The sequence below is a fragment of the Stegostoma tigrinum genome, chromosome 8, assembly GCF_030684315.1.
Source record: "Stegostoma tigrinum isolate sSteTig4 chromosome 8, sSteTig4.hap1, whole genome shotgun sequence".
Lineage (NCBI taxonomy): Eukaryota > Metazoa > Chordata > Chondrichthyes > Orectolobiformes > Stegostomatidae > Stegostoma > Stegostoma tigrinum.
In genome coordinates, this window is record NC_081361.1 from 76,034,663 (window position 1) to 76,061,784 (window position 27,122).

Sequence of the window (27,122 nt, forward strand, 5' to 3'; positions counted from 1 at the left end):
TATAAAAAATACACAAAGTAACAGAAAATTAGTTAAAAATTGCAACAGTAAGTAGCAAGTGCTACCACAATTGAACAGTCTTTTACTCTTTGGCAAATCTCATATGGTCATGAACAGTTCAGTGAATAATATCAGTGTTTACAGAAGAAGATAATATGCCAGCTATGCCAAGAAAGCATCGAATTAAGGAAGAGAATTTACAAAATTATTCAGCAAGTACCCATAATCTAGCTAACTGAAAATGCTGGGCAGGTTTATTTCATTCATTCATGGGATGAGGGTGTCACGGGGTAGGCAGCATTTATTGGCCATCCCTAATTGCCCAGAGAGCAGTTAAGAGTAAACCACATTGCTGTGGGTCTGGAGTCATATGTAGGCCAGACTAGGTAAGGATGGCAGTTTCCTTCCCTAAAGGAAGAACATTAGTGAATCAAGACAACAAACTGTGGGGCTGGATGAACACAGCAGGCCAAGCAGCATCTTAGGAGCACAACTGCTGTGTTCATCCAGCCCCAAACTTTGTTATCTTGGATTCTCCAGCATCTGCAGTTCCCATTATCTCCGATCACATTAGTGAACCAGATGGATTTTTCCAGCAGTTAGCTATGTGTTTGTGGCCATCATTAGACTCTTAATTGCAGATTTTTTTTTAAATTGAATTCAAATGCCACCATCTGCCATAGTGGGATTTGAACCTGGGTCCCCTAAACATTATCTGGGTCTCTGGATTAACAATCTGGCAATAATACCACTACATCGTTGCTTCCCCATTGGGGAGAGGAACAGTTAATGTTTCAGTTCGATGATAGTGTGGATTTGAAGAGAGTATTTTGGAGAGATTTTTGAAGATTAACTAATTTGGAAGGGGAAAAAGCAATACAGTTTATTTAATTGATGGTATACCAGAAGGTATTTGATAAATTTCATCATTAGAGATTTAGCTAAAGTTGATGTTCATGGAATTGAAGGCAAATTGAGAAATTGGCTGAATGGCAGGACACAGTAGCGCTTATTTCAGGAATGTGATAAGTGGTATCCAATAAGGATTTGTTTTGGGGCCTCTCTGTTCATTGTATTTATGAACAATTTACAGTATGTGATAAGTCACATCAAATTTCTCAGTGACACATTGTAAGTAGCATAAATATGAAGCATATTGGCAAAACTCTGGTAGTTTAATTTCATTTGTAGAAAAATGGCAAAATACTTTGTACTTCTAAAAACAAAGGATAAAGCAAGAGAGTAAGAATTCAAAGGGTCAGTAGCTATGTTACAGCTGTGCAAAGTTGGTAGAGTGCAGCTCTGGAGCACTAGCAATTCTGACATTTTAGGATATGTTGGCCTTGAAGAGAATGCAACATGTATTTACCAGACTGAAGCACAGACACCAAGATTTTAGATGGAGAGGTTACATAAACTATGGCTATAATCCCTAGAATTTAGAAAGTGGTTATCAGACTAAAACCTGCATTGTAATAAGGGAACATGTACTCTCGAGAGATTTCTATAATTTTGAGGAGTCTAGGACTAAAGGGCATAGTGCAATAATTGGAGCCACACCTGCCTGCAACGAAATTATGAAACTTTTCCAAGAAAGGGTAGTAGGAGTTTGAAAGTCTTCAGCAAACAGCTGATGGTTGCAGGATCAGCACCTCATATTTCGCTTGGGAACTCTGCAGCCTAATGGTATCAATGTGGACTTCACAAGCTTCAAAATCTCCCTTCCCCCAACCGGATCCCAAAACCAGCCCAGCTCATCCCCACTTCCCTAACCTGCCCTTCCTCCCACCTCAAGCCCCACTCCCATCTCCTACCTACCAGCCTCATCGACCTGTCCATCTTCTCTGGACTGACCTATCCCCTCCCTAACTCCCCACCTACACACCTTTATTGGCTTCATTCCCGCTTCTTTGACCTGTCTGTCTCCTCTCCACCTATCTTCTTCTCCTCTATCCACCTCTCCCTCTCTCCTATTTATTTCAGAACCCTTTCCCCTTCTCCCATTTCTGAAGAAGGGTTTAGGCCCGAAACATCAGCTTTCCTGCTCCTCTGATGCTGCTTGGCCTGCTGTGTTCATCCAGCTCCATACCTTGTTATTTCAGCAAACAGTTGTTGATATCAGACCAATTATCAATTTTAATTCTTTACTCAGAGTAGTAGTAAGGGAATGGAACGCTTTGCCTGCAACGGTAGTAGATTCGCCAACTTTAGGTGCATTTCAGTTGTCATTGGATAAGCATATGGACGTACATGGAATAGTGTAGGTTAGATGGGCTTGAGATCGGTATGACAGGTCGGCACAACATCGAGGGCCGAAGGGCCTGTACTGTGCTGTAATGTTCTATATTAATATGGTGACTAGTATACTTTTGTTCACCTAAGTTTGAGGGTAAAGGCAGGTATATAGAGTTGATCTCAAATCAGCCATTGTTTCATTGAACGGTGGAACAGGCTTTAAGGACTAAGAGATAAAATTGGACTGGAAGAAATGTGGAGACTTCTGAGGTTTCTGCCTGAACTGAAAAATCTTACTTTGAGAACATTTTGGAGAGTTTAATTTCTTTCGTTTGGACGGAGGCTGAATCAAGGCATAAAACTGAATGAATTAAAATAGTGAGTCTAGATAGAGTGGGGAGGAAGGCCTTATTTCACTTGGTTGATGGGTTCATGACCTGGGAGTATAAATTGAAGAGGTTGAAGGTTCAGAGGCAATTCCTGGGCAAATATTTTAAATCAGAGGGATCTGGCGCTCAGAACTTACTGCCTGAAAGGTGGTAGAGACAGAATCCCTCAATATTTTAAGAAGTATTTTGATATGGTTTAAAATATGATTCAGCTAGATGAGTGTTTTTATGTAGGGCCAATTTCACCCTTGACTTCTGTGATTCTAAGTGGCCTCCTCCTGTGTCTATGTTCTTCACAGTGGCAGTGACTAGCTCAAATGTAACTTGGAGACACAGGAATAACTTCTTTTGCTTACTTCACTTTCAAAATAAAGAACCATAGTCACAGCCCAAGACAAGAGAATTCAGCTCATTGAATCCATGTTAGCTCTCTGAAAGAACAATTTAGACCCACTTCCTCAAATCTTTCAAAGTAGCTCTGCAATTTACTTTTTCCTTCAGGTGTATATCAAGTTCCCTTTGAAAGTCATGATTGAATCTACCTCCTCCACCCTCATTCCAGATTCCAAAATATTCACTATACAATAAGATTTTCCTTTGTGCCTTCACTCCCGCAATTATTTTAAAATCTATCTCCTCTCATCTTAGCTCTTCTGCCAATGGAATCTGTTTCACTCTATCCAGACTCTCGATTTTGAATACCTCAATTAAATCTGTTTTCAGTTCCACGGGGAAAACAGCTTCTCTGGTCTATCATCTTAACTAAAGTTTGTCATCCCTGGAGCCATTCTTGTAAATCTTTTCTGTACTTGTCCTAAACCCTTTATGATCTTTCTTAAATGGTGCTGCCCAAATTTAAGCTGAACCAGTGTTTATAAACGATGGTTCATAATTCAATTTTAACTTCTATGCCTTCACTTATAAAGCTCAGGATACTTTATGTCTGTTTATTTTCAAACTGCCCTCCCACCATCAATGATTTGTGTATATATACACTCACAAATCTAGTTCCAACTTTGTTGTTTTGTTACAGTGCCTTAAGGACAGTTCATTCTTAGAGTATTTTTTTTTTCAGTTTTTGTAAAGAGTGTACCTGTAGATCGCTGTTCCTACATCTACTTTAGAATCATATCCTTTATATTACATTGCTTCTCTTCATTTTTCCTACCAAACTCTTTTACTCCTCGCAACTCAGCACCAAATTACACTTACACAATGTCTACCTGTTCAATCAGCTCGTCCATGTCTTCCTGAAATCTATCATAGTTCACAATACCAAGTTCTACATCATGTTCAACTTTTTCAAGTCGTGCTCTCTATATGAAAGGCTGGATCATTAATAATGAGGAGAAAAATCCATGATACTCAAGTATGCCAAAACTAGAAATGATTTCAGCATCTTTTTTGAATCCTTGTGACTGAAGAGTCTGCAAGTAGGACCGCAGGACTGGCAGTTAATTCTGTGATTTTCGGTGCTGGGGGAAACTTCTGCAGCTGCATCAACTTTGGATACTTTGAATGTTGTGTGTTTGGCACAGATGGTCCTTAACTTTCTGAACTAAAATTTTACAGCTGTCTTCCATGTATTTGGCCAGCTGCAAGGTTTACCAAGAGAGATGATCTACAATGTAGAAGTTGTAAGGCTTTTTTTAGGTGTCCTTTATACTGTTTGTACCGATCATCTTGATGCCATTTAGCCTGAATATTTCTCATAGGAGAGACGAGTGGGGCCTGAATGTATGGAGTTTAGTACTCTTCTGACAATCAGTATTTCAGATGCTCAAGAACTTAAACCTTGACACAAACTCACCTTTCTTTTGAATTCAGGAAACGTTTTGCCTTGTGCTTTGGAAGTCTGATTGCATTAATAATAATATGTATCTAGCTTTCTCAGCAATTAACGTAGGGTGAAGACTGAATTTTTGTGTTCTTTGATATTTCTATTTTTACAGCACCCTGTTGTACAGTTAAACAGGAAGGATGCTTATTATGGCAAGGGAAGACATGAAGGAATAAGGCATGATCAGCATGTTCACAGATGGCAAGGAAATCCGGAGACTACAGCCTGTGTATATTGCTCTGAACAGTGGCAAAAACAATGTGTGAGGGTTGTATTTTGGGAAGACTATCAAGGCAACAGCGTTCGCATGTATTTTCAGTGTCTTACCATTTAGCATATCAAAGGCACCTTGGTGTGCAGGTCCACAGATCTTTGAAGGGACCAGGACATGTAGATAATGTAGGAGGTTAAGGAAGCATATGCCTGTCATTATTAGCCACTGTGTAAGAAGACATAAAACTGACCTGAAGCCTTAGCCAGACATATTGTCAGTCCTCCCTCTGCTCAGCCTGTCTCCAAAAGGAGACGAAAGGTCATTCCGTAGTGCTTTAAATCAAACAAAAATAATTAAAAACTATAACTCCATTAAAACAAAAGAAAGAAAATATTTAATACTGAACAACGATAAATGTACATTTTCCAGAGAACAATATTTCTCAGTAACACATATCATCTATCGTTGCACAGAACTACTTAAATTGACAGATTTATAAGATTTATAGATGCATCATCTTTAGGGGTTATAGAATTAATGTAAACTGGTTTTTTGAGGACAAAGGTGACAGACAGAAAAGATAGTATTAGATACTCAAATTGACTTAATTGCCAAATCAGAATTATCTCAAAGGGAAACTGAAAATACTGTATTCTACACTTGAGTGCCACTGATTTTCTCTGTAGGTCAAAACTTAACAATGCCTTAAGCAATATTTACAGAATCAGTTCAAAAAACACACTTCGCCATTCACAGAATAGATTGTAAATCTCCTCTGCATAATATGCTGTCCAGTGCTTCACATTCTATTACAGGGAGAAGTCTCAGTAATATTTTAAATGAAAATAAACAACATCCAAGAGCATTTGCAGGACTGAATATTTTTACCACAAAAACAAAGCAGTGGTGCTTCAATTTACAAATATCAGTTGAAATCAAGGTGGATCGAGAAGCCTGCTAATGCTCTGTCTTATTCCAGGTGCTCCACTGAAAGCACAGTACTGTCAAATCTGTATTTCAATTAGACTTGGCAGGCATGAAATTCATTTCATGCACTGTTGATTAACAAGTCATTTTTCACTACAATTTTGTATCTGCAATTGTCCATTTTAGATAACTCCATGCTGTTGCTCATGTGAGTGGTGATGAAACACAAAGGAAACTGCGGCATCCCAAGCAGACTGAAGGACCATGTCTCGTAGTCCACGTTTATCTGCACAGTGATTCCACTGAGAAAGATCTGAAGTACAATCTGAGCCCTCTGGAGGACGGCGCACCTGGTGTCCATTTACACAGCGGCGACATTTCAACCTTTAGACAAGAAACAGGTTGTTAGTCACATTACACTGATTTTTGTGATAGAGACAACTAATGAATACACAAACATTTATAAATCTATTACAGAGATAGTAGGAACTGCCGATGCTGGAGAATCTGAGATAACATGGTGTGAGGCTGGATGAACACAGCAGGCCAAGCAGCAGGAAAGCTTGGCGTTTCAGGTCTTTTCTGAAGAAGGGTCCCGACCCGAAACGTCAAGCTTTCCTGCTCCTCTGATGCTGCTTGGACTGCTGTGTTCATCCAGCCTCACACTGTGTTATCTCTTATTTCTAAAGCTATTGCAGTTTATAATTTAAGGTAATAATAGACATTGTTCTGAATTGGACAATGACCGACAAGGTACAGTTCATCCTTTGGTCAGCTGCCCTGAGTTCTCCATTTAATTTTACTGTCGTATGCCATGACCTCAGTGCTGCAGGTTCAGATTATGATTGAGGATTCCAGATGAACACGTCAGAGGATCTCAAGGTTGATGATGTGTCATTTTTCATAGGCAGGGAAGAGGAAATAATAAAGTCCTTTTGGAATGCTAATACAACTAAGAGCTGGGATGCTTGACAGTTGTTTTTATGTTAAAAATGTGGGGTACAGATGTGCTAAGGAAAGCAAAATAAGTATAAATGAAGTCTCCGTTGGGGTGCTTTGCATTTTCATCTCTATTAGCTCGTCTTTCCCCTTATCAAGTGTGCACTTAGTTTAATTAAGTATCTTTTTGGATAAGTCATATCTTTTTTGTGGTAAGATCTGGGTCACCCGCACTTACTCTTCATAGGCCTCAAAACATAAGAACAGGTTCAATATCCAGCAATCAATACACTACCACATTTCAACCCCTGTAATCATTAAATTTTCTTGAAATTGTAGATATGAAAATAGCTGCTGCTCATGTCATGTTTAATAATTACCTATCGTGCGTATCACTGGCTGTGGTCTCATTTAGACTAAAGAGCTCCTTAAGTTCTCCGAGGGAGAAATGTCGTTCAACGTCTTGCTCCTCATCCACTACACAGCTACTCAGAGCCTTTTTATGAGTCTGACGCTGGAAGATCTTCTCCTCAATTGTCCCTGTCTGGAATTCAACAAGATACAATTGTGATAAGTTATCATATTTGGTCTGATTTGATAGATTGACTCCATTTGCATTATACATCATCATTTCACAATCTCTAAACATTCTTAACAGAATTAATTAGTTTATTTGAGTACCGAGTCTTTCTTTCTACTAAAATTATAGTTTTCCATATGTTTAGCTATTAACATCTGATCGGATACTCCATATAAACAAATACAAATTCTTCAAACTTAATCACCCAAATAAAGCACAAGTCGAATACTTTCTTTGCCAGAATGTGTGTTTTGAAATGACTGCTACATAAGAAGACTCAAAACTTAATAAGGGGTGATCTTATTTCCCTTAATAACATATTGTGAAGCAATGAAATAGTACCCAACAGCGCCTGCTAATAGTATGGCCTAAAAACATTTTAAGAAGAGAAATAAACATAATTAAATGCACTTCATCACCTCTTCAGGATGGTCAATGCTTTGTATTAATAGATTACTTCTGAAGTGCATTCACCCTCTTTAAGCAGGCAAACAGTAGTCAAATAGTGAAGATCCACAAACAGCAAGAAATAAACGACTGGAGTTCACTTAAAAAGAACATCAATTCACAATGTATCACTCTCTGTGGAGTGTTAAAGATTTAGTTTAGGTTAGGTGCTTAAATGGGTTTCAACCCACAATCTTCCAACTCAGAAACGTGTACACTAGTAATTGAGTCAAACTGATACGTGAAAGTAGGAATAAGACAGGCCAATTGAAACAAAATGTACACAAATATTATTCATTTGTAGTTTGTCTTATGAGGAGAGATTGAACAGTTTGGGCCCCTACTCTTGAGTTTAGATAAATGAGAATCTAACTATATTAGATGCAAAAAGGGATTGACAAAGTAGACTTAGAGAGGATGTTTCCTGTTGTGCGGCCATCTAGAATGAGAAGTCAGTGTTTTAGGATAAGGAGTAAGGGTTTAAACCAGAGACATGGAAAAATTATTTCTCTCGTGAATTCACTACCCCAGTGTGCGGTGGACAGAGTACATTTAAGGAGAGTGACAGATTTTTAATTAGCAATGGCTTGAAGAGTTATAGGTGGGAAGGTGGAGATAAGACTGAGCGAGATCAGTTATAACTATATTAAGTAGTAAAACAGGTTCAAGTGGCTGAATTGCCTATTCTTACTCCAGGTTGTTATGATGGTCAATCAATTTGATACCTACCGTTTCTTCTTATATCTAAATTACCTATAACAACTTTTGGAAAGATATTAAAGTGGCTAGGTCTGGTCAAGAAGCTGAATTCTCAGAAAGTAGTTGACCCAATTTCAGATAAATGAAAAACATTTGAGGTAGACTGGGTCAGAAGAAGTTGCAAGAAAAGGACTGCTTTTAAACATTACTTGCAAAATAGGTCAGTGTTGAAATTTGTCTACCTGAATGAGACATAGATAAAGTCACTATATTGGATTATTTCTTTTAACCTCAGGGTACCAAGCAAACAAGGGTCTAGGCCCGAAACGTCAGCTTTTGTGCTCCTGAGATGCTGCTTGGCCTGCTGTGTTCATCCAGCCGCACATTTTATTATCTATAAACAAAATGTGTTTACCACTTTCAGAGACTCAAGTGAGAACTTTGAGGTATACAAAATCCAATATGCAATAGCAGTTCCAAGTAGACTTCTCCTCCCCAACATCTGAATGTCAGAGCAGACTTTGTTAAAAATGTACAGCAAATTAGAATTCACCCGAGACAGACAGAAAGAGAAGTATGAAAGCCAAAATAAAGAGAAGATTAGAAGATCTAAAATGCATACTTTTATGTATGAAAACAGATTTATGATTTACTTAAAATTCATTAATCTGTATCCCAAATTTCTGTTTAGAATTCAATCGAGTGAAAGATGGCACACAAATCCATATCAAGAGTGAAATAAAATATTTGTTTTTCAAAACCTACTACTTTACTTCAATAAAGAACCTAATGATCGTGGCTTTAAATTTGTACACTTTATTGAGCTAGGATTTAATATTTGTGGTTCTTTAGTTCTCTGATACCTTATAGCTCTCAGGAGGACTAATGATTATCACAAGAGTTTCTGCACTTCCTTCAGTACTTGGATGCATCTCATCCAGTTTGAAATCTTAACTAAATACATAGAGCCTATTTAGTACTTTTAAACCCTACAATTGCCTGAACCATGTGCCCTTTCACTATAGCTTCACTAAGGAAGGAGATTCTGCTCAAGTCAGATGAACACTTTTCCCAGTCTGCCTCGCTACACACTCCAGTCTGCTTAATGTGATCCTGACCAGTTTCATTCTTGGCCTGACATGCAAACCACTTCACTAAATTATTGCTTCAAATTTATTTCCTGGCCTCTATCAGATAAATGCAACATTTTAGGATTGTGTATCATTTTGTGAATAATATCCAGAAGTAAAGCAGAATCTTACCGACAAAAGCCTGTAGATGTAGCACATTTTCTTCTGTCCATCTCGCCATATACGAGCCATTGCTTGTTCATCATTAGCCGGATTCCAGTCAGGATCAAACATGACTAACCGGTTTGCACCAATCAGATTCAAGCCACAACCACCAGCTTTGCTACTCAACATGAAGATAAATTCAGGATTCTGTAAGAAAATTAAAAACAAAACCTTTGTAAAACTAATTTTCAAATTGAAAATGTATAATTCAATTTTATATCATAAGTATTATCAAAGCTGGAATTTGCGCACATTTCACTTGGAGATACTTTGAAAAGAAACACGAGAAAATCTTATGTGCAACCATTGTTAACAGTCAAATGGTTTGACTAATGAGCTCAAGTTAAAAAAAAGCACAACAGTGATCTCTCACAACAGGGAGAATCCCAGCCGAGAAAAGATAATGAAGACGAGACCACGTGCTAAATGTGTGAGCAGATATCACCAATTTTAACCAAGAAAATTGCAGATGCTATGAAGCACAGGCAAAAATAGAATTTGCTGGAAAGTTCAGCAGGTCTGGCAGCATTTGTGCAGAGAATCAGTGTTAATGCTTTGGGTTGAATGACCCTCCCTCAGAACCTGCTCAGTCTTTCCAGCAATTTCTAATTTTGTCACTAATTTTAACACTGGCTAAGCCTAATTTGTCATGATTCTTTCACTCAGCTTTCTAATCTTCACACATCTTGCTAAGTGACAGAAAAAAAGAGAAAGACTACTGGAAATCAAGATTTCTAAGAGTCAACTACTTCCTAATTTCCTTCCCCTTCAAATACCGGAATTTTAATTACCGTTATAAAGTTAATATAATTTTAATTATAAAAAGCAATTGCTGTAACAGCTGCACAAAAATATTGGTAGTATCTTGATTCCCTCTTGTATTGGTAGAGAGTTAAGAAAAAAAACGTTTCTCTGCTCCATTGCTTTTGTGTAGCTGCTCCTTCTCCATTTTCCTTTTCCTCCCTGCTTCAATTCTCTGGTGGAGATGTCAGCATTCTTGCCTGTGATTCAAAGCTGTGTGGTTTCAAGCCCAGAATCTGAGCACATAACCAGGGAAATCTTTCAGTTTCATCAAACTATGAAGTGGATGTGGAGGCAATAGAGTGGGTGCAAAAAACAAGCACAAGAATACCACAACAGATCCAAGATTTTACCTCATAGACAAAAGGTGAGAAAGAAAGCTGAGGAGTTACCCAAATAAATCGTTACAATTATGAAAAGCTGTGATAGAGGATATACAGATAGCACTTCCAATGTCTTAAATTGAAGGCGATCATCAAGAAATGTAAAAGGAAATTCAGAAGAAACCCCTTTACCCAAAGTTGGTGAGAATATGGAATTTGGTAACAGATGCTGCATGAGGTGAATGGTGAAGATGGATTTAAGGGGAAACTGGATAAACATATGAGGGAGAAACAAATAGAGAATCATGCTGATAAAGTTAGATGGTGAACGATGGAAGGAAGCACAAGTGGAGGATAAACATTGGCATGAAATGGTTGGCGCTTAATGCTCCCATTCTGAGCTGCATATTCCATGTATGTAACTACATTGTCAGAAATGCTTTCCGTTAGAAGAGATGTGAAACCAGTGTGGTGGATATAAACAATCCAGTAGAAAGATTCAGACAACTGGAGAGTTTTCTTGATTTCTGCCTAACTGTTGGCCCTTAACCAAGAAAAATTAATTGGTCATTCATCTCAGTTGTGGTTTGAGGAACTTAAATACGAAAAAACTGACTGTCTACATATTTTTTAAAAAAATGAACTTCAGAAATAATTCATGGCCGTGGAGCACATTAAGACATCATGAGATTGTGAAAAGTTGTTATAAAAATACAAGATATTTATCTTTTTTCCTTCACTGAGATTCTAGTTCTCCAATTCTCTTTTCCTTTATTAGTATTTAATTTTATGTTTCATTCCTCCTCCCATTTCTTTGATGAATGAAATGGTAACATAGTTACATTAATAATCCTCTGGAGACATGAAATCAAGTCCCACAAACGCAGCTGGGGGAATTTAAAATTTGATTATTTAAATCAATTTGAAATAAAAAGCAAACAAACAAAACAGTCTTATTAACAACGATCATGAAAGTACCAGATTGTCATCTCAAAAACTCATCTGGTTCACTAATGACGTTCAAGGCAGGGAAACACCCATCCTTGCCCAGTTGGGCCTGAATGTGTACTTCAGATCCACTACAATGTGGGTGACTTTTAACTGTCCTCGGAAATAGCTTAGAGCATGTCTCAGTGGCATCAAGCTACACAGAAAAACGCACTGTGGGTTTACATCACATGGGCTGCAATGATTCAAGGAAAGGATTCACCAGCAAATTCTCAAGGGCAATAAAGCTGGCTGTGCCAAATATTTAGATCCCGTGAAAATATTAAAAAAGCTATAAACATTTCTATAGAACATGCCAAATAAGAGCACTGATTCAAATCTTTCAACACAGCAATTGGTTAGTATCATATGATAAATTTAGAAAATTTAACTACATAATAATCACACACTTCCAGGAGTTTCCTCATTTAAAAGAAAACTTATCCTTGCTAAAAAGTATTCAAAATATTGCTTCTTTTGAATTCACAAGGGTTGCTCTGCTTAATTTTTGAGTGAAAGGAAAAATACCAATTTTATTGCAAATAAAACTAGCTAGTACCCAACATCTCAATGTGCCCGTGTGGTAATTATGTCACCAGAATCAGCTGACCTTGAGCTAATTTTAGTGAAATGAATACTTTAACCACAGCTCCATTTTACTCATGTGACATTTCCCTACAAAGGAACCCTGAAGGTTTGAAAATACTGAATCTCTAACACCACAGCGTCCTGAAACAGGACGTATTGTTTATTTAGTATCAATTATAGTTATCAGGGGCTTACTAAGTGTCAACAGATAGATAATCCACCATCTTCTCATTAAAACCTCTATCTAGATAAAGCAACTTCATATGTTGTTAAAAACCAGAAGAACTGGGGATACTGTAAATCAGGAACAAAAACAGAAGTTGCTGGAAAAGCTCAGCAGGTTTGGCAGCATCTGTGAAGAAAAACAATTAAAAAAAAAATCTGAGTTAACGTTTTGGGTCCAGTGATCCGCCCTCAGAACTCTTGCTTTTCCAGTAACTTCTGCTTTTGTTCCATATTTTGTTACTACTACATTGCTTTCAATTTAAATTACTGAAGGTTAATAAAATGTTACAAAAGACTGTCACTTACTGTGGGATTATTAAAACGTTCCACAATTTTGGCCCTCTTTTTTACTGTCATGGTACCATCCAATCTAACATACAGGTATCTAACAAAAGGAAAACATATTGAAAAGTTACACATTGCTCAGGATGAAACAAATAAAAAACAACAAACAAACATTTATCCTGTCATTTGGAGAGGGTATCAATAGACATCTGCACTGTGATCTGTAAAACAACGGCAAATAAAAACACCTATCTTGAAACAGACATAAACCAAAGGAATACGCTCAGTCTCAGTTTTAATAACACACCATATAATTTATAAATTCAGTAACTAAAGTTATAATCTAGAAGCAAAAATATATCAGGTTCTGGATCTTATTAACGTAATAGTTACACACACACACACACACACACAAAAATTAGGAGTAGGAGGCTACTAGGCCCATTGAGCCTGTTCAACCATTCAATAAAGGTTATGGCTGATCTGGTTACTCTACATTTGTCATACCCATGATAACCTTTTACCCTCTTGGCAATCATAAGTCTATCTACCTCGGCATTAAAAAAAAATTCAAGGACTCTGATTCCACTGCCTTTTGAGGAAGCGAATTCCAAAGACTTCAACATGCTAAGGAAAAATAAAATCTCCTTTTCTTTGTCTTAAGTGAGTGAGAAAACCTCCCTCTGAATCCACCCTGGCCCTCTTGTAGGACAGTAGTAATGTCCCTACCTTTGAACCAGGAAACCTGGGCTCAAGTCATACCTGCCCCAGAAGTGTGCAATAACATCTCTGAACAGGTTGATTAGAAAAACTGTTAAATCCACTCTGTCAAAACCCCTTCAGGATCTTATGTTTTATTAAAGTAATATTATCTTTAAATTACCATGAGAAATATTTTCTGCACATTTAGTTTTAAACTCTAACTGCCAACTTTTCTTTTCATTTGCTTTCCCATTTTTGTCAGAATTTTATTTTAACATTATAAATTCAAATCCTATCATCTCCATAATCAAGGAAACACTTTGCACTTTGTAGTCCTTTGCACAATTCCATCTTGGTCATTATCTTTGTGCGCAGCTGTGTCTATACACAAACACCAATTGTCACTACATACTGAGGTTCTACCTGATCCAATGTGATAGGGTTGGGGTTGGCGTTGGGGTTAGGGTGAGCCTGGCTTGTTGCCACAGAATACTCCAAGATATTGGATCGTTTTGTGCCAACTGTCACTTGTGGAAAAATTTACAAAGGAAAACACCTTTGACCACAATCTATCAAGCAGTGGGGTCAGCACTAATATCCTCAAGACCGTGTGGGCAAAGCAGATTATCAAAGTCACTTGGCAGAACACTTCATCACCAGAACTTTCCGACAAGCACCAAGACTTAGCTTGGCTGATGGTGAGAAGGGCACAACACCTCTGATCTTTCATGTACACCCAGACTGTCTTCACCACTGCACGCTGCTCTCAAAGTTGCTGCAGTGGGGTAACAGACCATCACACATCTCCTTCTAGAACATGTAAAGAAGGTTTGGAGAGAGATGCAGTGGTTTTTGTCAAGGTTCGTCCCAAGAAGCTCCATGATGAACTCAGCGGCAGACATCCACTGCACCAGGAAGATGATACTTTTTGGTCTGCCTGAACCTGTAGATCTTCCAGTGCAAAGTGCTGACCTTGCCCAAGTGTTGCAGACTGGCACATTCCAAGGTCCAGGGCTACATGCTGAGAAATGCACTAAAGCTTGGGGGAAACTGTTGCCTAGGTGCAGTGGGGGAAGACCATCTAAGGTTTTCCTGCCGAAGTAACGTAAGGGTCCATTCAGTTCTCAGACCAACGCACACACAACTCCACCCACCATGCCTCAAAATGAATGTAAATATTTTTCTTGCACGAGTTAAAAATGCCTGCATTTTTTTGCAACAGCATGATAGCTTTATGAGATATCAAACTCCAACAGGTCATTTGCGTTTCTTTTTTCTCTGTAAAGATAATACAGAATAGATTAAGAACTCTGTGTGTATTTATAAATAAATAATTTTTTTAATGAATAAGGTATATTTTTGCAATAAAAATCAGGCCAAGTTTTCCAGAGTCCAGGAAGACACACTAAAGATTAGGGTAGGTGCTGCTAAGATGCAGTGGGGAAAGACCACTGTCTAAAATCTCTCTGCAAAAGCACCTCCTCGTTTCTCTTTAAAGGAACATAAATAGCTTCCTTACATAATTAGAAAATGCCCTATTTTTGCAACTGGATTGAAGCTGTAACGAGGAATGGCAAAATTCCACTATATATCTGCAAAGTCTATATGGACCCCTGTTGTACATGTTTTCTACCTATAGATAATTCATAAATTAAGTTTATTTTTGAAAAAAAAATCAGGCTAAGTTCTGCCATGATATTCCAACTTACTGAAAGCCTCAGTTTGTGTTGCAATGTAAAGTTTTATGTCATATTTAGTAAAATGTTCCAATTTTGCATTTGGATACAGACAATGAAGAGAACAAATGAGAAATGTAAAATGTTTTTATTGTATTAGAATTGTTTGTAGTGTATTGACAATTTATAAAGTATGTTTTTGCAAAGAAAAAGAATAATCAACCTAGATTAGGTACTGAATCTTCCAGAGTTGGACTTGAAACATAACCTTATAACTTGAAGAAAGAGAAATAGCATTGCATCAAAACAACAATTTTAGAAGTCTTTCAATACTATTCTTTTTATTTTTGTACTGCCCATTTCTTACAATCCATCTTAAAGATTTAAACCATGTTTTAAAAAAATGCCTACAATTCGTTGAAAATGAGCTCCAACAAAACACGTAACCAAACATTTGGTCAAAGGAGGATTTCAGGACTGTCTTACAGCTGGAAAGACAAAGCGATAGTTAATAGGAAAGGAAACTCCAGAGCTTAAGGTCTAGACAACAAGATGCATAGCTGCTAAAATTATAGGGTTTGTGAAGATTACAAAGTGACGCAGCAGTGAAGTTGTGAATAGATAGGAAAACAAGGGTGGAAAACCTTAAATTAATGCCTGTTAACAATATAGGTTAGAGAAATTGTAAGGTGAATAGGATTGTGTAAATTAGAATTCAGGCAGCCAAATTTGGGATCAGACCCCCAAAAGTCAAAAAGTTAACTTCACAAACACCCAAGTGAATAAAGTTTTTGAGAAGCTTTGTAGCTCAGGTTTTAGATGAGGGTGCAGACTTGCTCGCCAACCAGTGTGTTTGGTTGCAGACATTTTGCCACGCTGCTAGGTAGCATTGTCAGTGCGTCTCCGGTGAAGCTTTGGGTTTTCTGTCCCTCTTATTATTTATATGCCTTGGTTTGCTGGGGCGCTTGGTGTTACTTCTGTTTGTTTTTCATTGGTGTGTATAATGGGTCCAGTTCAGTGTGTTTGTTGACAGAGTTCTGGTTGGAATGCCAGGCATCTGGGGATTCCCTGGCATGTCTGTTTGGCTTGTGCTATTATGGATGTGTTGTCCCAGTCAATTGTGTGTCCATCTTTGTCCGTGTGTATTGAGACCAGTGAGAATTGGTCATGTCTCTTGGTGGCTAGTTGGTGTTTGTGTATCTTTATTGCCAGTTTTCTTCCAATTTGGCCGATGTAATGCTTCTAACAGTCCTTGCATGGTATTTTGTGTAATACGTTAGTTTTATTGGTTATGGTTATGGGATCCTTTATGTTTATCCGTAGCTGTCACAGGGTGGTTGTTGGTTTGTGGGCTACCCCGATACCTAGGGGTCTGAACAGTCTTGTCATCTCTGAGATGTCCCTTATGTGTAGTGGGGGACTAGTGTTGTGTCTTCTTGTTGTGGCCTGCTGCGGAGGTAATGGCAGATTGTGCTTTTGGGGTATCCGTTCCTTTTAAAAACTCCATACAAATGCTCCTATTCTGCTCTGTGTAATTCCAGGTTGCTCTAGGGTGTGTTGCCTCATTTGATGCAGCTCCATTCATGGGTGTTGGGGTGGTTGCTGGTACAATTAAGTATCTCGCCTGTCTGTGTGGTCTTTCTGTATACACTAATCTGGAGTTCCAAATTGTTCTCAGGTTCCACGCTAATGTTCAGGAAGGGGAGTTTGTTGTTCTCCTCTTCTTTTGTGAGTTTTATTCTTGTGAGGATATTGTTTGTGTACGGGTTTATTCTAGTCTTGTGCATTTGATAATCACGAAGGTGTCATGTACATAGCGGACCCAGAGTTTGGGTTGGATAGTGGGGAGTGCTGTCTGTTATAATCTTTATATTACTGCTTTTGCTTTCAGTCCTGATATTGGGGATGCCATCGGTGTTTCGTTGATACATAATTACCCCAGCACCCATCCCAACACCCATAAATGGAGCTGCATCAGGACATTATTCAAACAAGCCACAACAAACTGCCACAACCTGGAATTGCACAAAGCAGATTAGGAGCACTTATACAGAGTTTTTAAAAGGAACAGGTATCCAAAAATCACAATCCACCATTACCTCTGCAACAGGCTACAACAAGAAGACACAGTAGAGCCAGAGACACTAGTCACCCTACCACACATAAGGGACATATCAGAGATGACAAGACTATTCAGACTCCTAGATATCAGGGTAGCCCACAAACCAACCACCACCCTGTGACAGCTACGGATGAACATAAAGGATCCCATTACCATAACCAATAACTTTTACGTAATATATAAAATACAATACAAGAACTGCGAGAAACATTACATCGGCCAAACTGGAAGAAAACTGGCAAAAAGGATACATGAACACCAACTAGCCATCAAGAGACATGACCAATTCTCACTGGTCTCAATACACATGGGCAAAGATGGACACAAAAGTTGATTGGCACAACACATCTATAATGGCACAAGCCAAACAGAGATATGCCAGGGAATTCCCAAAGACCTGGTAGTCCAACTGGAACTTCATCAACAAACTCATTGCACTGGACCCAATATCAAACCACTGGAAAATAGAACTGGAAGTAAGACCAACTACCCCAGCAAGCTGATGTATATAAATAACAGGCAGGACAGAACACCAATGCTCCAATCCGGAGGCACACTATGTTACCTAGGAGGGTGACATAACATCTGCAATCAAACACAGAGGCTCAGCAAGAAATTCTGCAACCTCACCCAAGTGAATTTTTGGTATGATTTTGTAGAATGAGAGGGGAAGCACAATCGAGCAAACTGGTAACTTTCACCTCTGAATCTGAAGTCTGTGGTTTCAAGACCCATTTGCAATCACAGAAGTTGTCATTTTCAGCTAAATCAATGGACTTAATTCGAGGAGCTTTCTTTTAAAGATGTGTTGGGAATACCTGGACTAATGCTGTAGAGGGAGATAATGGGAACTGCAGATGCTGTAGAATTCTAAGATAATAAAATGTGAGGCTGGATGAGCACAGCAGGCCAAGCAGCATCTCAGGAGCACAAAAGCTGACGTTTCGGGCCTAGACCCTTCATCAGATCTAGGCCCGAAACGTCAGCTTTTGTGCTCCTGAGATGCTGCTTGGCCTGCTGTGCTCATCCAGCCTCACATTTTATTATCTTATAATGCTGTAGAGGTTTGGTTACATAATACTACAGTTAAAACTTTGAAAGTTCCTCTCCTATCCGCAATACACAAAAGATTGCAAGTGTTTCATAATATCAGCTAGTTAGTTATTTGCAAAGTCATACAACTTACTTTCTGTCTCTGCAGAGCTTCTCAAACAAATCGAGAGTCTGAGTGTAGTTTGATACCAGCACCACCTTATCAGAGCTAGTACTTCGAGTCATGGCCAAAATATAATCAAGGGTGAGCATCTTGCCTAAAACAAGAGACAGGAAAACACAGAAGAATTAACAGTATTTTATTAAAAGCCTATTGTCCATCCTGTAGATTTATTACTAAAATTGGAGTAATTTATATGCCATTCCAGCTTATCTGGACCTGGAATTTCCTCAAGGTCAGATTTACACCTAGGGGAGTAACCCAGGATGAACGTGAGCAGAGTGGCGAAAAGGGTGGAATTTGGTTAATGCAGGTCTTTTTCCTGAAGATAACTATTTGGAAATTACCTTGGGAAAAGAACAGGTTGTAGTTTTGTTTACCCAGAAGTCAGATATCATTAAGAATTGCATGCAGATACTTGCGCATCGCTTTTCCTGGATGTACTGCAGGCTAATAGAGCATTCAGTACAGTGTAGCAGTACAAGTAGGATCAACAACAGTTGAAATGTTACAAAAGATGAAGTTCTACCACAGTGAAGTCAGCCCTCCCAAAGGGGCACCATTTTATTTTAGACACACGTTTGCTAATAAATATTTATTGAGGGTTCATACTCCACCTGGACCTAGCCCCAATATCAGTTGGGGTGGAAAAGTTGAGAAGGTAATGTGCTCAAAGTACGTGAAAAGTTTAGGAGTGTAAACATAGTTCACTTCTACTAGGTAGTAAATCAGTAACAAAAGAAAGACACATTCAGGATCTGTACTAAAAATGTAAAAATGAAAATTTACATGGCTTTTGTCAAAGGGGTCACAAAAGTATGAATTGACAATATGGTTAATGAAACAAAAGCAAAAATAGTGAGAGAAATTCAGCGGGTCTTGCAGCATCTGTCAAGAGCAAACATGAGTTAATGTTTCAGGTCCGGTGGCCTTTTTGGCAACTGAAGTACTGAAAGAGGGAATTAGATAAATATTTGATTAAAAAAAATTATAGGTCACATATGAAGAGCATGAAAATAGGAGAAGATTAGGTATATTAATTCTTGAACTGTTAAGACAGATGATCCTAATGACACTAATCCTAGAAAGCATATCAGAGGGAAAAGTACTCAAATTATTCTGCACCAACCTGTTCTCATCAGGAAACAGAGTACCTCGAAGTAGTTTATTTTCAAATGGGTGATTATATCATTAATCTGCAGGACTTTGGGACACACAACTGCACTGAAGAATCCACAATACATATTCATTATCAAACATTTTTGTCTAATGAAGGAACAATATTTAACGTCAAGCTTGTAACAGAGAGTCACTTGAGAAATTTTGGCTGAACTATTACTTTGCTTTCAAACATGTCCTTCACAAAACTGGTGATTAAAGGCCATTCCAAGCTGCTGTCTTATGTAAATGGACGAAATGCACAGAATATTCAGATAGACTCCATGGATTCAGAGCACCTGAAAGCATCTTGCCCAAGTCAGTTTTCTTCTAAACAATAATTGTTATCAATCTATTCAACTGTTGGGGTTTGATTGTCAAACCAATTTGTACTTTTATTTGACCCTCAACATGCAAGTTTACAGCATAGTAACTGGACAGCTCGTGGGACTGGCAATTCTTGAAACGTATTTCAATTTGATGCTGTTAAAGAAATCTGACATTTCTTCCAGTTTGAGTTAAGAAAAAATTCTCTCCAAACGTATATTTAATAGATATAGACTTAAAGATTTACCAGACAACTGAGGTTCCACAGATTTTGTGCTATATCCCATAGGAAAGAGATCGAGTGCTCCCTGAAATCCTTCTTCACCTTCCACACATTTCTCATAGATCAGTGTTGGATCTGGGCCGAAATGAAAATAGAGTATTAGGAGAAACAGAAGTGGCAGTTTTCCTCACTTAAGAAAGAATTACTCATTAGCTATCTTCATCCTTTAAAGGTGTCACAATACTGCACCATGATTTTCTGTACAATTTTATTTTTTAAATCTTCTTTCCTATTCTTTGACTTCCACTATCAGAGGTAAACTTTTCCCAGAACTTTGTTGCACAAATGATTGCAGAAATATCTAGTAAACTTATTACCACAGCTCTAATCCAACAACCTTGGGAGAGTTGCATCCCAACCAGCCAAGTGGGATCATGGTGTATATAAAATTAGCAAATTCAATGAAAAATGTTCTTTATTTTACTGAAACTAAAATGACAGTGCTCTACTACCATGTTCAGTGCTCTTTTGAATCCTCATTTATGCTAAGCTGCTAAGCCTTCCTACTCACTTTGCCTACACTTCATGTTGAAATCAGTATTCCTTGAATCACGTCTTCTTGTATTTCATTCTTTTCTAGGCCCTCAAAGCCAAAATGTTGTCTTTTTCACAGGCTGCCTTCCTGATATAGTTGATGTGATTTAAACAATCTCTTTCAAACCTTTGCTTTTCATTAAAAAGCAAATTGATCTAAAAACATACATCAGTACAGTATCAATGAACTGAAGCATAACATTTATACTTCAGAAGTATGACTTTTCAGACATTCAAATGGAAATACGATTAATTGAAATCCAACAATTTTACTGCTCACGGTTACAAAGCTTCTTTAGTGAAGTAATTGAAGACAGAGAGGAGACACTCATCTTCCCACTTTGAGCTTGTTCCATTTCTAATGCTGGTTTGGCTTGTTTTAGGAACAACTTGTATAACTCTGACTGCAGAGGCGTGAGTCTGAAGAATACAGGAAAATATTTAATTAAAGTTACAGAAGAACATGTGAAAGGAGAGAAGCATTTACACTTAATTATTTCCACACTTACCCCTTGGAGACAAGGTATACAAAAGAAAATAGATTCATCACAGAAGCAAGATAATAAAATGTGAGGCTGGATGAACACAGCAGGCCCAGCAACATCTCAGGAGCACAAAAGCTGACGTTTCGGGCATAGACCCTTCAGAGAGGGGGATGGGGTGAGGGTTCTGGAATAAATAGGGAGAGAGGGGGAGGCGGACCGAAGATGGAGAAAAGAAGGTAGGTGGGGAGGAGAGTATAGGTGGGGAGGTAGGGAGGGGATAGGTCAGTCCAGGGAAGACGGACAGGTCAAGGAGGTGGGATGAGGTTAGTAGGTAGGAGATGGAGGTGCGGCTTGGGGTGGAAGGAAGGGATGGGTGAGAGGAAGAACAAGTTAGGGAGGCAGAGACAGGTCGGACTGGTTTTGGGATGCAGTGGGTGGAGGGGAAGAGCTGGGCTGGTTGTGTGATGCAGTGGGGGGAGGGGACGAACTGGGCTGGTTTTGGGATGCGGTGGGGGAAGGGGAGATTTTGAAGCTGGTGAAGTCCACATTGATACCATTGGGCGGCAGGGTTCCCAAGCGGAACATGAGTTGCTGTTCCTGCAACCTTCGGGTGGCATCATTGTGGCACTGCAGGAGGCCCATGATGGACATGTCATTCTCCCCTTCCCCCACCGCATCCCAAAACCAGCCCAGTTTGTCCCCTCCCTCCACTGCACCACACAACCAGCCCAGCTCTTCCCCTCCACCCACTGCATCCCAAAACCAGTCCAACCTGTCTCTGCCTCCCTAACCTGTTCTTCCTCTCACCCATCCCTTCCTCCCACCCCAAGCCGCACCTCCATCTCCTACCTACTAACCTCATCCCACCTCCTTGACCTGATCGTCTTCCCTGGACTGACCTATCCCCTCCCTGCCTCCCCACCTATACTCTCCTCCCCACCTATCTTCTTTTCTCTCCATCTTCGGTCCGCCTCCCCCTCTCTCCCTATTTATTCCAGAACCCTCACCCCATCCCCCTCTCTGATGAAGGGTCTAGGCCCGAAACGTCAGCTTTTGTGCTCCTGAGATGCTGCTTGGCCTGCTGTGTTCATCCAGCCTCACATTTTATTATCTTGGATTCTCCAGCATCTGCAGTTCCGATTATCACTCATCACAGAAGCAGCTATCTTAAGTGGGAAACAAATATATTCTATGTGTCAACTTATAGTTGTTACAGCAGAAGGCTTCTCGATTAGCACTTGGAGTTATACATGCAGAGTTATGCTTCCTCAAATTAACTTAACTTTAAACATTCCTTTCATTCCTTTGATGCTCAGGAAATTGAAGTTATTCAGCAGATTCAAGAAAATTGGATTGGAACACCTGTACCTTTTATATTACATTAAATATCAATGACTATAAGATTATTCCTGTTTACTAGTAAAGAACATGGTTTACATCAGGTCAATCTTGATCTTGTTCAATGACAGCAACTTTGGAAGAGGAGTGGGCCAGTCAGCTCCTCTAAACTTTTCTACCATTCAATTAGATCACAGTGATCTACTCCATTACTTGACTTTATTCCATGTATCTTGAAATCGTCAACACATCTTTTTCAATCTTACACATTTCATTCTCATACCATTCATGACTTTTCACAAGTGAATATTCCAATTTTTTTGTGGAAAGCATTAGCCCATTTCTTTCTGATACAGCTTAACTTTAATTTTAGGTCATTCTCTATGTTTTTGAACACCCTTGCCCAAAAACTAGAGAAATAAATTTCACTGTGCCTATTCTATCAAATCCCAGAATTATTTTAGGGACCTTGGTTAGACTATTTTCACATTCTAAACAAAAAGTTTGCATAAACATGACTTGTAATCCTAACTTCACAATTTAACTCTTCCAGCTGTGGAATCGCCCTTGTGAATATTTGTTGTGCATTTCTGAAACTAGTTCATCTTCCTTGGATTCACTGACCTAAGCTTCATGCAAAAACAGCCTATTACCACTGTGTCACTGCAGAACATGTTCCCACTTTGATGTTTGCTTAGTTGTCGAAACTAAGGAATAGTTATTCTTTGGCCTGGTTCAGACATGCTGAGTTAATGTGAAGAATTTAAACTGAGACAAGTAGGTAAACTGGTTTTGCACAAAGGAATCTTGATTAAGCAAATCAGAACTAAATACAATGAAAAATTAAAATTGTGAAACTACCTGCAACAGACAATCTGCTCAATCTTCACTGGCAGGTATTTGGAGAGAATATCTGATGTTCTTCGAATTAAACATCTAAAATGAGTATTTGGGCAATAAGTCAGAGCAGCAATCAAACAGTGCATATCCAAGTTAAGACACTGTTTACCCAGATTTAACCTGAGATCATACATACATATTAGCAACAAAATAAGGAATTTTTGACGCATAAAAATTCAATAGTAAGATGAAGCATACAAGTTACATTTGAACACATTTTTATATCCATAAACTTAAGAACCTATTTCCTCTGAGATCTATCACTAACAAAAACAAAAGAAGTAATACCATGAGAACATCAATTCTAAGTCCCTTTTCAAGAAATAACTTATATGTGGATATTTGTTGTCATTCCTTCATTGTCAGAAATAAAACGATGGTACTCTCTAATGCCATTCTGGAATGAACAACAGATGAACTGCAGCTTTCCTACTATGTTCTTCTCAAACTACAAGGGAGAAGATATAAATATGATTTTTCCAGTGTCACTCAGCCCAAAAACAAATACAAACAGAAATTTATAGATTACTCTGTTATAACGTCAGTAATTCACTTGTCAAGCCATTAGTTTCTTAAATAGCTGTTCCCTTACCTATTCACAATGCTGATCAGCTCTTTTAGTTTCTCCTCTCCATGCTGTCTTTCATTGTCGCTTGCATCTGCATCCCGGCCCTTCAAGATGGGCAATTCAAAGCGTTTTTTAAATTCCTGTGCAGTTCCTTAGGAAAAGTTTAAATGATTATTAACTAACTTTAGAATTAACTTGCAATGTAGTGAACCTGCAGGTACTAGATTAATTTTACAGTCTTTAATGTCTCTCATGTTGAGTCCCATACAAAAACCTACCAGGTACACTGCGAACCAGCAAACCAGTCACAGACAGAACTTTGCATCTGTGAAAAATACCTACAAAGGTCTAGAAGTCTAATTTCAAATGAAACAGGTCTGTGCAAATCATACAATGGAAACAAATACATACCAAGTATTCCTGCATTAACAAAATGTACAAGACTGAAGTACTCCAGGAGGTCATTCTGGATTGGAGTTCCGGAGATCAATATACGGCGCTTAGCATTTAGATTGTTCAGAGCCTGGTATGTCTGGTTGTCTGAATTCTTTAACCTGTGGCCCTGTGATATGAACAAAAGAAACCAGAGTATTTTAAAGTTAAGTTTTCATTTGTACAATTATATTGGGCTTTAAATTGTTTTTACTTTTTAGATTTTACAAAAGTATAGAAAAGTTTAATACTTATCAAATGAAATGTTTCTTTTTAGAAAGGCATAGCGCTTACAGTGCACCCAAGCAGTTGTCAAATTTATTTCACACAAGTCTCTGTATCAAATATATAGCAGAATACAATAGAGATACCATATTCCTTGAAAATCCTTAACATCATCTTGCAACCTACTCTCAAATATCTGCACTTCTGCTACGAGTGCACAGCCTACGAAATCGATCGAACTACATGCATACAAGCCACAACATACCAGACCTAAATGAAACATTAGCTTTTGCTACACACTAAATAGCAAACAATACTGAGGCACATATTATACACAAATAATAAGTCGTTAGCAATGTGTTCTGAATTTCTCAGCTTGACGTTGAACTTAAGTAAGTTGTGAATAATAGCTGTTTAAGCAATATCCTTGGAATAGAAAGATTTAATTAATGTTACAGTTATAACAGGCCAAGCAAGAGCTAATTGTTAACACAGAGCTCAGTGAGCAAGATCATAGATTTAAAATAACTGGTAGAAGAAAGTTGAGCAGTAGGGTCTGAAACCTTCAGTCAGAAGGCACAATAGAGGCAGAAATCTTCCATACATTAAAAAAAATGAATATTGAATTAAAATAATGTTCCTTCCAGGGCTTTATGCCAAGAGCTAGAAAATTGGCATTGGGCTGAGTAACCAGTTTTCAGTTGTCAGAGACTCAATGGGTCAACCAACCTTCTGCAATGCAAAAAATTTATGTTTGCAATCAATATAGAAAATCTGTTTCTTTGCAAACAACATGGAGAGTATGCCTCGGAAAGTAAAGCATATAGAACTGCTGAAGGTATAGTACATCTTAAACCAGAACATTTTAAAATTTACCCAAGGTGGAGAAGTAGAGGATGTGGGAACAAGAAAGTAATATTAGGATGTGCTACTCATTCAGAAATTCAATGTGGGAAAGTAGATACAGCAATGGGAACAAAAACCCTGACATAACTTGATCATTTAAAACCTGATGCAACAAAAGGCCGGGATTGTTAATGTGCGACAAAATAAAAACATAGGAATTAGAAGCAGGCGTAGGCCACTTGGCTATTTGAGCCCACTCCGCCATTCAATAAGATCAAGTAGCTATCTACCTCTGCTTCCACTAACTCTTGAGTACATGTTCCAAAGATTCAAGACCTTCTGGAGAACAAAACAATTCTCTTCTCTCTGAAATGAGCAGTGCTTTATTTTTTTAAAAACAAACACTGACCCTTAGTTTCAGATTCTTCCAGAAGAGAAAACGTCCTTTCCACATGCACCCTATCAAGATCTTATGTTTCAATTAAGTCACCTCTTAATCAGAATCAAAGTACCTCCCCCAACTGCCTTCCATTCACTTTCTTCTGAATTTGTGTTGACAAACGGGGAATTTGGATTCACAGAAGCCAAATTCATCAACATCCTCAAGTTGCCATAAAACTTAAAAGGCACAACACACAAGGCTGTGAAAGCTTGTGTCTTCAAATAAACCTCTTGCACTATAACCTGGTGTTGTGCATTTCTAACCTTGTCTATCCCAGCCCAACACTGGCACCCCCACATTAAAATTTCCTAGACACAGTATTTAAAGTGGCACAAGACAGCGGTCATAAACTAGTGACAGTTATTTTTAATAACTTTATAAAAAGCACATTAATATGCAAGGAATCCAAATTTTCCTAGCTCCCAGGTAGCTAGGTATTCACTTGTTGACAGGTTTCCCTTGTCAATGTCCTTTCCTCTCCCTATGAAGCTGCTCACTTCTCCTCCCCCAGCTTTACAGCCATTCACTTCTACTCCATCTCTTTGCTAGCCAAAACATGTCTCACCCAGTAGCTCCTGCTTGTACAGGCCTCAACCAGCAAGTTGTCTACATTCCACATGGCCTGATCTACCAGAGTTGTTACCCCATCACTATTCGGCTCACTCTTCCCGACCCTCACCTTGTCTGACAGACTTACTTCCAACGCTGGCGGATTTGTTCTCCCTGTAGGTTTTTATCAACCTTGTTCACCACTAGCGCACCTAACAGCAGCAAATACAAGGCTCAGCAGCCTGTGATTATAGGAGCTATGTCTTTCAAAACATCTGTTCCACATACTTGGTGGGGGAGGAACATCCTGTTCTTTGTTGTTTGCTCCTGTGGTTCATTTCTCCCAATTTTGCTTATAGGCTGTTTGTATTATTAGTTTATATAGTTATTTATTGTCACTTGCACATCTGAAAATACAGCAAAAAAAAATCTACAATTCGCCATAATCTGCTGCTATTTTAAGTATAGAAATTATGAAAAGAAATAATTAGGAGACAGTCAAGACAAAGTTCGTTGCTTTTTCTCCTTCAAGGCTCCTGGGTTTCTGG

General features: G+C 38.5%; 1 protein-coding gene across 2 annotated transcripts in view; it reads right to left on the minus strand.

Annotated features, from left to right (window-relative positions):
- Positions 1–4,078: 4,078 nt before the first annotated feature.
- rad54l (RAD54 like) overlaps positions 4,079–27,122 on the minus strand; it is a 44,627-nt gene continuing 21,583 nt past the window's right edge. Inside the window, exons 9-19 of one of the 2 annotated variants that reach the window (XM_048538768.2) lie at positions 24,492–24,642; positions 24,105–24,231; positions 23,474–23,548; positions 21,070–21,209; positions 20,220–20,330; positions 18,461–18,584; positions 12,796–12,874; positions 9,533–9,712; positions 6,925–7,088; positions 5,956–5,989; positions 4,079–5,010 (exon numbers count right to left, since the gene is read on the minus strand). In XM_048538768.2, coding sequence (XP_048394725.1) covers positions 4,969–5,010; positions 5,956–5,989; positions 6,925–7,088; positions 9,533–9,712; positions 12,796–12,874; positions 18,461–18,584; positions 20,220–20,330; positions 21,070–21,209; positions 23,474–23,548; positions 24,105–24,231; positions 24,492–24,642 — 1,227 coding nt within the window. In that variant the 3' untranslated portion in view covers positions 4,079–4,968. Of the gene's footprint in view, positions 5,011–5,543; positions 5,990–6,924; positions 7,089–9,532; positions 9,713–12,795; positions 12,875–18,460; positions 18,585–20,219; positions 20,331–21,069; positions 21,210–23,473; positions 23,549–24,104; positions 24,232–24,491; positions 24,643–27,122 lie in introns of those variants that run through there. The other variant, XM_048538767.1, reaches the window with a different exon arrangement.